This window comes from Phaethon aethereus (assembly GCF_964289735.1).
Source record: "Phaethon aethereus genome assembly, chromosome: 8".
Lineage (NCBI taxonomy): Eukaryota > Metazoa > Chordata > Aves > Phaethontiformes > Phaethontidae > Phaethon > Phaethon aethereus.
In genome coordinates this window covers 28576713-28590265 of record NC_138584.1, presented here as the reverse complement: position 1 = coordinate 28590265, position 13553 = coordinate 28576713, and the positions used below count along the sequence as shown (strand labels likewise).

At 40.9% G+C, this 13553-nt stretch overlaps 1 protein-coding gene across 1 annotated transcript in view; it reads left to right on the top strand.

The window, feature by feature from the left end:
• Positions 1-306: 306 nt before the first annotated feature.
• Positions 307-13553, top strand: part of CC2D1B (coiled-coil and C2 domain containing 1B) — a gene marked incomplete at its 5' end in the record, with an annotated part of 31176 nt that continues 17929 nt past the window's right edge. Inside the window, 8 exons of the mRNA XM_082003010.1 lie at positions 307-372; positions 2691-2832; positions 7529-7644; positions 8399-8518; positions 9629-9766; positions 11761-12031; positions 12499-12623; positions 12741-12816. Coding sequence (XP_081859136.1) covers positions 307-372; positions 2691-2832; positions 7529-7644; positions 8399-8518; positions 9629-9766; positions 11761-12031; positions 12499-12623; positions 12741-12816 — 1054 coding nt within the window. The remainder of the gene's footprint in view (positions 373-2690; positions 2833-7528; positions 7645-8398; positions 8519-9628; positions 9767-11760; positions 12032-12498; positions 12624-12740; positions 12817-13553) is intronic.

The window sequence follows — 13553 nt, the reverse complement described above, 5'->3', positions numbered from 1 at the left end:
TCCGCCGGGGCAGCGGCGGGTGTGAGTCGCCTCAGGCGGAGGGAGGGGTGCGGCCGAGCCGGGCTCCCTGCGCTCGGGACAGAGGCGGCACTGACGGGCCTAGGCCCTGGGGAATGTGTTACATGGTGTGTGCTCCCCCCTTCCCTCATGGTGGTGGCTGGTGTTCGGGGGTGCCGGTAGAAGCTGCAGGTTGGGGCACAGCCTGCTCTGATTCGCGGTACGCTGATACAGGCGAGGGTACTGACATTCGATTTCATGTGCGCTCAGTCCCTTAGAGACACAATCCTCTGAAATTCATGAACCAGCATGCTTGGCAGAAGACCTAAAAAAAGCCCTCAGGCAAAGGGCCAGGGAGCTGCAGTTGCAAAGCAGGTAAGGAAGGCAAAGGGCCAGGGAGCTGTGGTTGCAAAGCAGGTAGGGAAACCTCCTACTCCTATTGCTCTTCGAGGGTAGTCGTGTTCTGATCGCTTGCTGCTGTTTTCCTGCTAGAATCTCCCATGCATCAATAAGATATTGCAGGACCATGAAAAAAATGAAATTGTGTGGTGCCTGTTTTGCTGTGTTCTCCTTTAGAGTGTTCTTCTTAAACTAGATATCTGATAATGCAGCAGTGGAGGTCTGGCAGGGAAGACACAGTGTTGTAATGCTGTAATCTTTGCGTGAGACCTCGTGACTCATGCTTACAGTAGTTTCCTACCCCAGCTATATGAGATTTAATAATAACCTCACTGACTATACAGAGGGTTTTTCTTATACCTCTAAGAAAACAGAAGTAAGAAGACCAGAATGTCAAATAACAAGTCAGGGGCACATATAGAAGAACATTAAGGGGCTACGCCAGGGACAGTTAATTTCCTGTGTATAGTCATTTTTTTCTTGCAACAGATGGACTGATAAGTCTATGTCCCTCTTCTGTAGCTAAAAGTGAGCTTAGATGTGTCCATGTGTTGGGGTTGTTTTCATACTCTTTACAATTTTTTTTTAGAACTTTTTTTCTGTTTTATTCAACATTTCTTTAATAGTATTAATTTCACTGGAAATGTGCCTTACTGAACAAATTGAGAGACTCAGAGCTAGGACTACTACCCTTGCTTCACTTCCTACACTTGCACTTTGGTAATGAACAGATCACGTCTGCTCCTGATCCATTTTGCACATTGATAAAAGGTGTATGTATGTTCCATAGAACTTGAATCTTTAGATCACCATTATAAATATTTCCTAATTAAATCTTGTCACGACCTTCTTCCCATTCTGTCCAAGACTGCAAATGTATTAGTTTTGTTTTATGGAAGGAAGATGGATAAGGCAGAGGGTGGCTAACTGGCCTGCCCGGTGCCTTACAGGATGTCAAGGGCAGGAGCAGGGCTAGTAAACAAATAGCTGCAGATTTCAAATACTGTTCATGGTCCTTGGAATCAGTGTTTCTCAGCTATATTTCACATTCTCCTTTGGGATTATAAAAGGGTTCAAATAGGCCACAAAATATTTTAAGGCAGTAGCCACCAGCACCTCAGTTCTTGCAGAGCTGAAAAAACGTTCTTATTACTGATTCACACTATTGATAAACTGACAGGCCGCTTCAGCTGCTGGCAGCACTTTAGATCCTCTGGGGCAGGAGAAAATTGTTAACCCTTGTAATAATGACAACTGACTTTTATTCCTTTGCTTGAGAGAAGCTGAACTGCTGCCTGCTTGGCCATGTGAAGACCAGTAAGACAACAGGGGCTTGTGCTTTGAAGAAGTCTGAGGAAAGCTACTCCACCTACCTCATATGATGAATCTAATTCAGTTAATTCATGTTTATAAAAAAGCTTATCATACTTTGAATAAAAATGTTATTTCTGGGCCAGTTAGTATCTTAACAAGCAACATAAAAATTGTGATAAAATGGCATCTTAGAAGATTACCTTTTAGACTAAGACCTCAGAGATTTCTCTGATACTTAGGTCTTTTGGTGTATTTTACAACAGTTGAGTGATAAGCCCCACTACTCCTTAAAATGCTGATTACTGTTATTAATAATATTCCCTGAGATGGTGCGGGTTAGATGATGATCTGTTCCATGCAGTTGGTTGTTTTCTCCAGTGTAGTGTAGGCATTGCTGGGTTTGTAACGGCTATGTTTCTCTGTGTGTGTGCATGTGCTTTCCATGTGTTTATGACTTAGAAACTGAGGTATCACGAAGTACAGAACAGTTCTATATGTGTAAATATAGCTTCTTCTGAGAGATAAGGGTGAAATCTCTGCAGTGTATGTGTGTCAGACATGTATTGTGTGAATGATGATTGAATATTTTTTTAGTTTAGCTGTTACAGGAATTGCCCTGAACTTCCCTAATGATATCTATTTCATGAGGCTCAGTGTAACAGACATAATTTTACTTTACATTGTTAGGTCAGGCTGTTAGATAGGCTTGATTTTAAGAAATTGTTGATTGTCTAGAGTTTTAGAGGGGGTACTTGTGGCTTATTAAGATTTACGTACCTTATGTCAGTTATGGGTGCCGGGTTTGCATTGTTTTGGTAATAGAAATGGTATGATAGTGAGCTTTAAGAAAAGTGAACAGAATCCAGAATGCATGAACATTTTAAAATAATCCATGCAGTGTGATGTTTTTGAGTGCCATCTCTGTTCTAACTGCAGTATTTTATAATTTTTTAAAATTTTTTCTTTTCCCTTGGCTCCAGCTGGGGCTCTTTGTAGATTTCAATCCTGAAGAGATGCTGCTGGGTGCAGAGGACGGTGGGGATGATGGAGACCTAGAAGCAGAGCTTGCCGCTATCACAGGAGCGAGGGTGAAAGAAGGGAAGTCAAAACCAAAAGGGAAAAGTAAGTTAAAATATCTGGATTTTATTTATTGACAATTTGAATAATTTATTAAAGATACCTATTTACAAATAACTGATTGATCTAAAATGTTTTTTCATCACTGATAGAAGCTGAAATTGCAACTACTCTTTCCTTTACTTTGAAAGGTTTAAGTTGTTACTCCACAAAAAGGGGAAGAGGTCTTTTTTTGTCTATGCTCTTGTAGACCTAGGAAAAAGCTATATGATGCCTAGCCAATTTAATGACTAAATTAAGAGATGCTTGTTTAGCGTACGAAGTCATAAAAACGTGCAGTATGTGCTAGATGAACTCAAAATGGAAATTGTGTTTCCTGTGGAGGATGAGTTGTTTGTTGTTTGGTTGCTCTTCTGTTTTTGTTTAAAGACTGAATTTACCAAATGAGAATTATATTTTTAGTTACTTGGAGTCTGTAACTAAAATTGAATACCCTTTTAAGAGGGAAATCCTGGAACTGATGGGATTACTGGGAGGATCCTGTAGCTTGTGTTATGCAGGAGGTTAGAGTGTCTCTTGGAATGGATCGTTACTATTCTTAATATTTTAAGCATCTGTTAATTTTTTCTGATAGTGCTCGCATGCAGCTATGTAGTATTTTACACCTGGTAATCTACTGGTAATCTACTGTAAATCAAGGCTGCTGCTGAGAGGGACAGTCTCTAGTGAGCGTGCTCTACCTCTAAGCTGGTGTACATGTTTACAGAACTGCAGGGTGAGCTGGTTCAGGAAACTGATCTATAAAAATAAGCTTGTGTTGTTATGCTAGGTTTTCAGCTGAATCAGTTCCTTGATCAGGTTTGCTACCTGCCTGTTTGAATGTTTCTGTGGCTGCAAGAGAGGGGTGGCAGCAAGTGGTTGAGATGGCATGAGGAGAATGGGGCCCATCCTTGCTACAGGTATGTGAGCAGATGCTGGAAAGAAGGCTTAGTGTAACTACAGCCATATTTGCAGCTCTGCAGTAATTTGCCTGTAGTATTTGAAGGGATTTCACACAGAGCAGCAGGGAAATTAAGAATTTAAAAATATTGAGGAAAAACTGATAGTCTAAACACTGTAATTGCTGAGAGACGGAGGAGGTGCTTGTATCTAAAGCTAAATTCTAAATAATTTCCATTCTACAGATTTTAAGATTGTATTAAACCCTTAAAGCTAATAAGCATAATTTTGCTAATACGCACAATAGCAGAACTTCTGCCATTGGACATAGGTTACTCATGGTTAAAACATGCAGGATAGTGTTTTGAGGATGAATGTGTATGTCAGGAGCACTTGAATTGTCAGCTTTTCAAGTGCTGACTTCTTTCTCGCCCTGATCATGTCACTTAGTGTTTTTTTGGTCTCTATTCATAAGAGGGAAATGAAACTGTAAAACTAACATTTACTATGCCTTCTAAAGATATGTGTTATGGCTCATAAACCTGTTTTCCAAAATAATTTCTGTTTTCCTGGTAGAATTGGGAGTATATAGATTAGAAGCTCATGGAAGATGAACAACTGGACAGCTGGCACTGGGTTCCCATGGGGCTGGTACAGTGTAGTGATGGGGACATGGTGCATGGTGGAAGCAGGATGCAGGCCGGTGCCTGGAGAGGAGGAGGGTACAGTAAGGGCAGGGGAGAAAACAATCCTATCTGGAGAAGGACAGAAAAAAAGGACTCGGTCCAATACATACCAGTGCTCAGTTCTTGGCTGAGCACAAGGTGCAATAATTGACTCCTGGCTTTACTTTTAGAGCTCTTGGCGGGGGGGGGAGTGCGTGATCTCTCCCTCTAGCTTGAAGATGCAGGCAGCAAAAGCTGTACTTTTGCAACATCTTAAGTACAGAGATCTCTTCTATCTGTGGCTGATAAAATGCCAGTTGGTCAGTCACTCAGGTGTTTGAAACTGTAGCCTCAACTTGCCATACTGGATTAGAGCTGAACCAACCATCCAAGGAGGCTTGGTTGGCTTTTTTGCCTCTAGTGGGGCTTCATGGAAGGAACACTCTGACCCTTGAAGTACAACCAGTTGCCTTTGAATATGTTGATAGTTAAGGAAAATGTGGTTGGCACAGTGTGAAGTAGAGATGAGAACTCGGCAAGGAGGAGTTAAGTAGAGTTTTCAGGGTGAAGACTAGAAGCTTGAAGAGAAATTGCAAGATAAAGTAGCCAAGAAAGATTTGGAAGAGGGCAAATCTCATGGGCATGAGACAGCAATGCAGAAAATGCGGAAGTGTAGTTAGAGAGGCAGAGGAAACAGCACTTTTTCTGATTTGCTTAGCAGTTGTCTGTGCCAGTGTTCTGCTGCTGCTCTTGAGATCAGAACAAGTATGATGCCTTGATTTGGAGCATTCTATTTTCATATACCAAGTGTGACTTTGCAGTGGTGTTTGATGTATGAAACAAGTAGTTTCTCAAGGTAGAAAGATTTTCTTGTCTTCCTTTCTTGCTGTCTTCACACGTGGATAGTTTGCTGTCCCTCCTTGCTTTGACGTGTTAATAGCCAGTAGTTTGGCTTAAGGCTTGTGTTGTTCAGTATGTCTCTAAAATTGATGTTAATATGCATTATCAGATTCAAAGGATAAATACATAGCTAGTTTAACATGAGATGGAGAGAGAGAGGCATTCTTGTGCCTAAGAAATTGAGAAAATGGATCAACTGTTGGAGTCTCGAGCATAATGTAGACCCTATACAAAATTCCAGTGATTTAGTGAGTTGTAGTTTGATTGGGAACTCTTTGAGCGCAGCACTATTTTTGGTAAATGCCTTGAACTTTGTTCTGATTTATGGCTGTATGTGCTGTTGTAATACACACCATGACATATTTTTTGGCTTTGAAAGAAAATGTGAGCAGAAATTTTACTGGCAGGTGTGCCTGGGATGTTCAATGCAAGTGTTTGCATCTCATGCATTTAACTGTTGGTCTAACTTGGATCTTTGGGAACTAGAGTACTCAAAATAGAGTAACTCAAAAAAAAGAAATAGTTTGTTGGCACTTAGGGATGGATGGATGTGGACCATATGTGTTCCATGTGGAGTCAGAATTTATTCTGTCAGTCAGGGGCTATACCAGGAGTGAATTACATTTTATTAAGGTAATAAACTGACATGAGACAAAGGACACAGGAACAGAAAGACCTGACAAGGATGCTGAGTCCAGGCCTTTTTAATGTGGACAATCATGTCATAAATACCTTTCATAAATATCTAGTGTCAGCTTAAAAATAGTTCAGATGTTTTTTCCTGCTGGGGACAGAGGCTGCTCTAGTAATTCCCTTTCATAGATAGAAAGTTCTAATTAGATTGATTCATCAACAGTTTACATTCATTTTCTCTTGTGCCACCGTTGATTTTTATCTTAGCTGAGGAATACAGTTTTGATGTAACATCCGAGAATAGTATTCTTCTCCAACTTTTCCTTGGAAAATTGAAGTCTTCCATAATGACAAAGTTTTTGTTACTAGCTATTTTTCTAAATAGTATCAAAGAAGTACTTATCAGTGTCTTAAATCAGCCTAGGAGCTTGAGGTGACTTCTAGTAGTTTTTCCTTGAAGCAGTTGTTTCATCCAGTCCTACTTGTCTTTCTTACACAGTCTTAAATGTCATTCCTGTGCAAATCTACCACAGTATCTTTCTCTTTTGTGTCCATGCTTTCTGAGCACTGTTATGTCCCACCATACCTGCTAGTCTATCGCACTGCTTATGGTTTTGCTGTTAAGGCTCCTTATATTAGTAAACAGGCACTATTTCTCCCTGAGATCTAATTTCTGAGCTAGGTTATTGGATGCAGTCATTTTCCTTGTCTTATTGCCTGCCTTGACTGTCACTCTCAGGAACACTAGTATTGTTTTTTTCCTGGAAGTTCATTTCCCCGGTCTTTGCCCTTTATTCACCTCATTTACCTGTGACACTATCCAATAAAGGGGAAGCAAGAGGAGAAGTCACTGCTGTCTTTCACCTGGTAGCAACTCCTTTAGAATTTCCTGGTAGACAGTAAGTTGTCCATGGGACAGCAATGTGCCCTGGTGGCCAAGAGGGCCAGTGGTATCCTGGGGTGCATTAAGAAGAGTGTGACCAGCAGGTGGAGAGAGGTTATCCTCCCCCTCTACTTCACACTGGTGAGGCCTCATCTGGAGTATTCTAGGCTCCCCAGTTCAAGAGAGACAGGGAACTTCTGGAGAGAATCCAACAGAGGGCTACGAGGATGATGAAGGGACTGGAACATGTCTCGTATGAGGAAAGACCGAGAGACCTGGGGCTGTTTAGTCTAGAGAAGAGAAGGTTGAGAGGGGACCTTATCCATGTCTATAAATATCAGAAGGGTGGCTGTCAGGAGGATGGAGCCAGTCTCTTCTCAGTAGTGCCCAGTGATACGATGAGGGGCAATGGGCACAAACTGCAGCATAGGAAGTTCCACCTCAACATGAGGGAAAACGTCTTTACTGGGAGGGTGACAGAGCAGTGGAACAGGCTGCCCAGAGAGGTTGTGGAATCTCCTTCTCTGGAGACCTTCAAAACCCAACTGGACATGTTCCTGTGCAACCTGCCCTAGGTGATCCTGCCTTGGGAGGGGGCTTGGACCAGATGATCTTCAGAGGTCCTTTCCAACCCCTACCATTCTGTGATTCTGTGATTTATGTCCAGTGACTGCATAACTGTTACTTAGGGTTTATGGCTCCTTGCGGTTTCTTTTTACAGCTCCTTTGCCCATGGATCATATTGAAAAGATGGCTGCAGAGTGCATGAAGGACCTGAATGAAGATGAGGAGGAAGAAGCAGATGATGACGACTTGGAGAAAGATACAGACCTGTTGGTATGCATAACTTTGCTGGCAAAAAAATTTTAGTATGTCTTTGTTGTTGTTTTTTTGCATTAAGCAAAAATGTCTGCTAATTGTATGGTTAGAAGCTAAAATATTGAAAATATCCATTAGATATAAGACTTTGCCGGATCCAACCCCCTGCACCAGAATAAGAGAGTTTCCTAACTAACATTCATATATGTGAGGGTCTTAGAGAAGTGGGGGAAACAGCGGGAATCCCATTGCATGTCAGCTGGTGAAATACAGCCAGGGACATTCTTCTTAAAGTGATGTCTGGCACCATTTTGCTACTTGTACTTTTGCTACTTACTAGTAGTGCTTGGCCTGAGGCAATACCGCCTGTGAAATTATTTGTCATTTCAGTGAGTGATCTAGTTGGCAGGATTTAAGGAAGGAGAGTTAGGCAGTGGTTTTGACTGCTATTGTTAATAGATGCTTTTTGGAAATTGCAAATTTGGGTTTGAATGCTATTTCACTGTAAAAGTACTTGCAAACTTGTGTGGTGATCCTGGAGTTGCAGTGTGGCTTTTGAGTGGTATCTGGCTTCCTGTTGTGAATACAAGTAGAACCAGTTTCATTTAAAAATTAAAACTTAAAAAAAAAGACCAGAATATAAAATGTTTAGACTCTCTGTTTGGGTTAAAGGTCCATCCAAAGGCTTTGGAGCTTGAGATTTGATTTTTATATAGTCTTTTGAGGGAAAAGAAAATTTTGAGGAAAAGCCTTTTGTTGGCTTTTACTTTAGGCAGAATTGCAGGAAGTTCTGGGAGTGGAAGGTGAGACAGGAAGCTGTGAGGATGAAACGATAGCAATGGAGCCATCCACAGCTGAACCAGAAAATGAGCAACCTGAACTGCAACCACAGGTAGGTAAGAGCTTCATGTTCCTGACAGTTTTGCTGAATCACTGTTGTCATGCAGCTTACACAAGGGTCACAAACAAGGATCTAGAGAGGTGGTCTTGTCCTCCAATGGAAGAACAACTACGCTATTGCTATCTACTCTGTGGAAACCAATGTTCTATTGATATGGGTGAATTTTTTGCTTTGTTCAGAGGATGATTTTTAATGTTAGCATAGAATTGAGGAGGTAAACAGTTGGAATCAAGCATGTCTTGTCCCTCATTATGCATATAATCATGCAGACTGCAGTTCAGGCTTCCAGAGTTTGTATCTTCCCCCTCAGAGTATTGAGCAGTGTGCCAAAATTGTGAGACTTGTTATAACTCAGCATCTTTGACATCGTTGTGGATTTTTTCTCAGTGGCATTAGCTTTCTCAGCTTCATTTGGAAATCCTCATGCAGTCAGATCCTTTATTCAGTTACTGCCATGTTTCTGTTTTGTGCTAGATTCCAGTGCCCTTGTGCATTGGGCCCATTAATAAATGGGTCTGAGAGCGTTTCTATAGAGATAATGGCAATAATTACATCAGTAGCCATCTGAAAGGTCTCTGTAGCTGTGGAGTGTTTGCAAGTAGCTACTCATAACTTTGCTTAGGCTGCTTTTGTCACTGAACTAATTCCGGGGTGTAGAAGGAGGAAAAAGAGCTCTTGTAGTAAAACCAGGTTGAAGAAGCCCAGAAGGGAGTAAACTAGCATGTTTTAAAAATACGAAAAGAAAACATCAAGATTTGTGCCAAAATACCTTTTCACACCCTCAGTTGTGTGGTGTTTGAGAGACTTTACTGTTCTCTTCACCTACTCCCTAACCACATGGCTCCAATTACCCTGTGACTGTGAGTTTTCTAAATGTCTCCACCCATTCTTCTCTATTACGCCTTTGAGAGAAAGCCCAGAGGTGGATCCAGGGCCCGTTAGCGTAGTACAAGTGCTCCTCTGTTTTACAGACTGTTTCATCCTTGCACTCTTGATTAACGGCAGTGTGTGTAGAAGAGGAGTATTTGTTTTTCAGTGCTGTGAGAAAACTCGTATAGTTGGATGAAATAAGTTTTCTTGACTTGTTTTGTTTCTTCTGAGACCACCCCACTTCCTGCTGTTACCAGTGAGCTGCAACAGACAATAGAGAAGAGAATTGCTAACTATAGGACAGCAATTTCTAACGCAAAGGAGTCAGATGAGAGTGCCAAAATACGCCGATACGAAAGAGGCCTTAAGGTAAGTTGGGTTCATCAGGTATGTGAATGGGGGGGAGGCAAAGTCGGTTCTCTGAAGTGTAGTTCAGAGTATTTCTAGACTGTGTGAATTTATTGAAAGGGGACAGAAATTCTAATATGCTGTCTTGAGTTACTTTAAAAACATGTCTTGTTACTACCAATCTGATGTAGCAAATACATGGATAAAGTGTAACTTCAAATGTCTTTTGTGCATCATCTTTGTTTCTGTTGAATGTGGCTAATGGTAGCTGGAGGCAGTGGTTGTGCTAAATGCTGATGTTAAACCCACCTGTCTAGATCTGAATTTGGCCTATGATGTCTGTTCAGTGTTACCTTAAAGCAAAGTTCAGGAGCATGTATACCTTCCAGTGCATCACTGATGCCTTCCCTCAGGTACTAACCTTCAACTCTATTCTGTGAGACAAAGGAAGGTGATACCTTTCCCTGAGTATGTTAGTTGTGACTGAAAATGAATGGAACAGGATTTTGCATTAAGGCAATTAAAAATTGCAGCAAGGAGTGGTTTCTTCAGCTTTGCATCTTTGCAGGCAGGTGGCGTGCTTGTAGTTAGTTCGTAGTGCCTGGTGATTACCACTGGGCAGAGTGCCTCTATTTCCCTGTTTGCTTTCATCTGGTCTCCTGCATCACCTCAGACAGCAGCCAGCTCTGTCTTGTTGAGCAAAGCTTTAGAGCTCAGCACTGTACACTGAGGGGAGAATGTAATGTCTCACTATCTACCAGGTGCCTTAGGGTACAAAGGGAATGACTGAGGCCAAACCCAGGGGAGGAAATGCACAAGAAAAGAGATGTCTGTGTGTGTCCACTGCCTGCTAGGTCTGAAAGGAATGTACATGAAACCACCTGTCCTTTCAGAGAGCAAGAGGGGATAGGCAAACCATCTTATTTCATACAATAATGAAGCTTAGTGGGCTGTTTGCTACTTCCTTTATTTTTCAAGGTAGGGAGTTTCCCTGTGCCTAAGCAGTGTAACTAAGGATAATAGACTAGATCTTGCTTCGCAGCTCACCATTCCTTAATTAGCAAAATGACATGCCAACAAATGGTGTACAGTTATCTCTTGTACTTAGTTCTTGGAACTGTGAACTTTAATCTCAGTGTTTAATTCCATTTCCACTCAGTCTGTCATCCCACACGTGGAGGAGAGCGAGCTGTGTGTGGGTTGCTGTACTGGTCTGAACCCCAATCTCACATGCAGTCAGTCCAAAGTATCTCTGCCACTGTTGCTTAATAGGTCAAACAATGTCATGGCTAACCAAAAATAGCAGTGATTCTGGCACTGATGAGATTTTGTTGTTGTCTTTCTGTGCTTCCATATCAGTTTCTGTGGAAGGTGAAAGAAGTAAAACTTTTGTTTTGGCTGGTGGTCTTTTGTCTGAACCTTAAATTAAAAAAAATAACAATACTGAGGAAGGTAATATTTGTGGTGGAAGAAGAGTTTTAAAGAAAATGAGCAGCAGTTAAACCATGTTACAGATGGTGAGAGCTTCTTGCCATAGGTCACCAGCTAAAGGTCCATTTCCTTTGTTAGTATTTAATATCTTTCCTCATTGCATTAACTAGATATGCATACTCCTTCCTTCCCTGAATCCACATAGACAGTGACATTTCAGAGTAGTGTATTTTATTTTGTTTTAAAGACATAAAATCTGTCTACAGTTGGCATAAATTGCTTCCTTGATGACGAAACAGAGTGGGCCACATTTGCCATCCAGTAATTTTAGGTGTTGAGGTAATTGCAATTACAAAGGGTGGGTAACAAGTCCTTTGCATTGTGTTGCTCTGATAACTGGACACCTCTTACTAGTGCTGAAGTAGGCCCTGCGGAAAAATAGGGAGCTAAAGGGCAGCAATTTGTGGTGGTGCGTGTAATAGATTCCATCATGTATAAGGGAATGAATTTGTGTTTTAATGATTTTATGCTAGTAATATGTTTAATGAAAATGCCTATCGACTTCGCTGTTCCATCTCTGCCAGACACTGGAAACCATGATGGCTGCAGTGAAGAAAGGCAAAAAAATCAATGAAGAAGAAATGCCACCTCCTGTTGCAACAGGAAAGAGTTCTCACTTATCTCAAGCCACGGGAGCGGAGCTAGAGAGTTCAGGAGATTCAGTCAATGTCCTACCAGAGAGTAAAGCTGAGTCTGCAGCAGGTGATGAGCCGAAGACCTCTCATGAGACAATGCAGCATCTGGAATCAGAGTCTCTACAGGGTCATGCTGCTTCTAGTCCTACTATGGAAACAGGTACCATGATCTAAGAGGGTAAGCAGTTGCAACACTGATTCAATGCTATGTCTTTCTTGATACTGGTAGTAGTGTAGCAAAGCACTGTTTATGTTGAGTGGGATGCTGAATTTCTCGCAGTGGAGTCAGTTATTGTTATAGAGCTCTTGTATGCTCCATATCAGTAGCTTGCACTTAACATTTCACGTGCCTCAGTTTCTCCTTCGATATTGTGACATGTGGAATCCCAAGCTTCAAAGAGTTCTGAGATACTGACTAAAAGATTTTTATTTTTTTTTTAACTGGGAAAAGTGCGATTATTATGTCTGTAGTATTTCTGGACACTGGAGGAAAATGACTTTTGGCGGACGACTGTGTGATTCAAAGCAAAAGAGGACAAATGCAAATTGGTTGGAATAGATGGACATAGCAAGGGATGTACATCTTGCATGCTCTGTGTAAGTCTCAGCATTGTTTCATTCTCGCAGATCTCCAGAAGAGCAGCACACGAGCCATACTACTTATGAGGCAGAAGGAGTATAAATTAGCAGCTCTAAAAGCCAAGCAGCAAGGGGACCTGGAGAAAGCAAAGGAATACATGAAGACAGGCAAGGTAAGCACAAAGAAATCCTGAATGCTAAACATGCCCTGTGCTGTAGCCACATAAATTGTCAAATATTCATTGTGTCAGCTACCAAGAAGTATAAATCTTCTGTTTTTTCTGCATTAGAAATTTAATGTGGTCTTGGAAGCTTTGGACAGTGGACAGCCGATAGACCTCCAAAATATGCCTCCACCTCCTCAGGGTAAGGCTTATCTTACAGAAATGCTTTTAGAAGTCTCTCTGTGCTGTAACAGAATGATTCTGCATTTGATTGCAAAACTATAAGAAGAATTGAAGATCACTTAGGTCTGAGGCTTACTGCATATTCGAGTTCTAATCAAGACTAATGAAGAAAAATGAGGTATCATTATTCATATTGAAGTTACTCTCTGTGAATTACACGTGCAAGTAGGTATTTATGTCTAATATTCCTATTTTTCTAACTTTAGATAATAGCAGCCAGTATTTGAAGTGGAAGGGAAAGGGTAATGGCACATTCTTAAAGTTTACTGTAATATTTGATGGTGTTATGTGTTTCAACTGAAGTTCATAACGTTCAGATTAAGAGATTAACAAACAGATTGTAGTGCAGTAAAATCTGAATCTTAAAGCAAGTAACCAATATTAAAGGTACTTCTATACTTGTAAGGGAGTTGGTTTTTTTCAAATAGATGTAGTATCACCACTGACAATTAATATTTGGTCTGTGCAACTCAGTGTTTTAAAATTTAGCTTAGTAGATCATTTTATTCTAAGAAAATAAATGCCAGATTATTTTACTTAATAAATAATGAGATTTATGATTTCTTAAGTTATAAACTGTTCACCGAAGGGCATTAGATATAATGCCATGATATAATCTTGCCTTAAAAAGTGCAAGATTTTTGCAGTGGATGTTTTTGTAGTCTTCTGAAATAACCACTGTTATACAATGCCAGA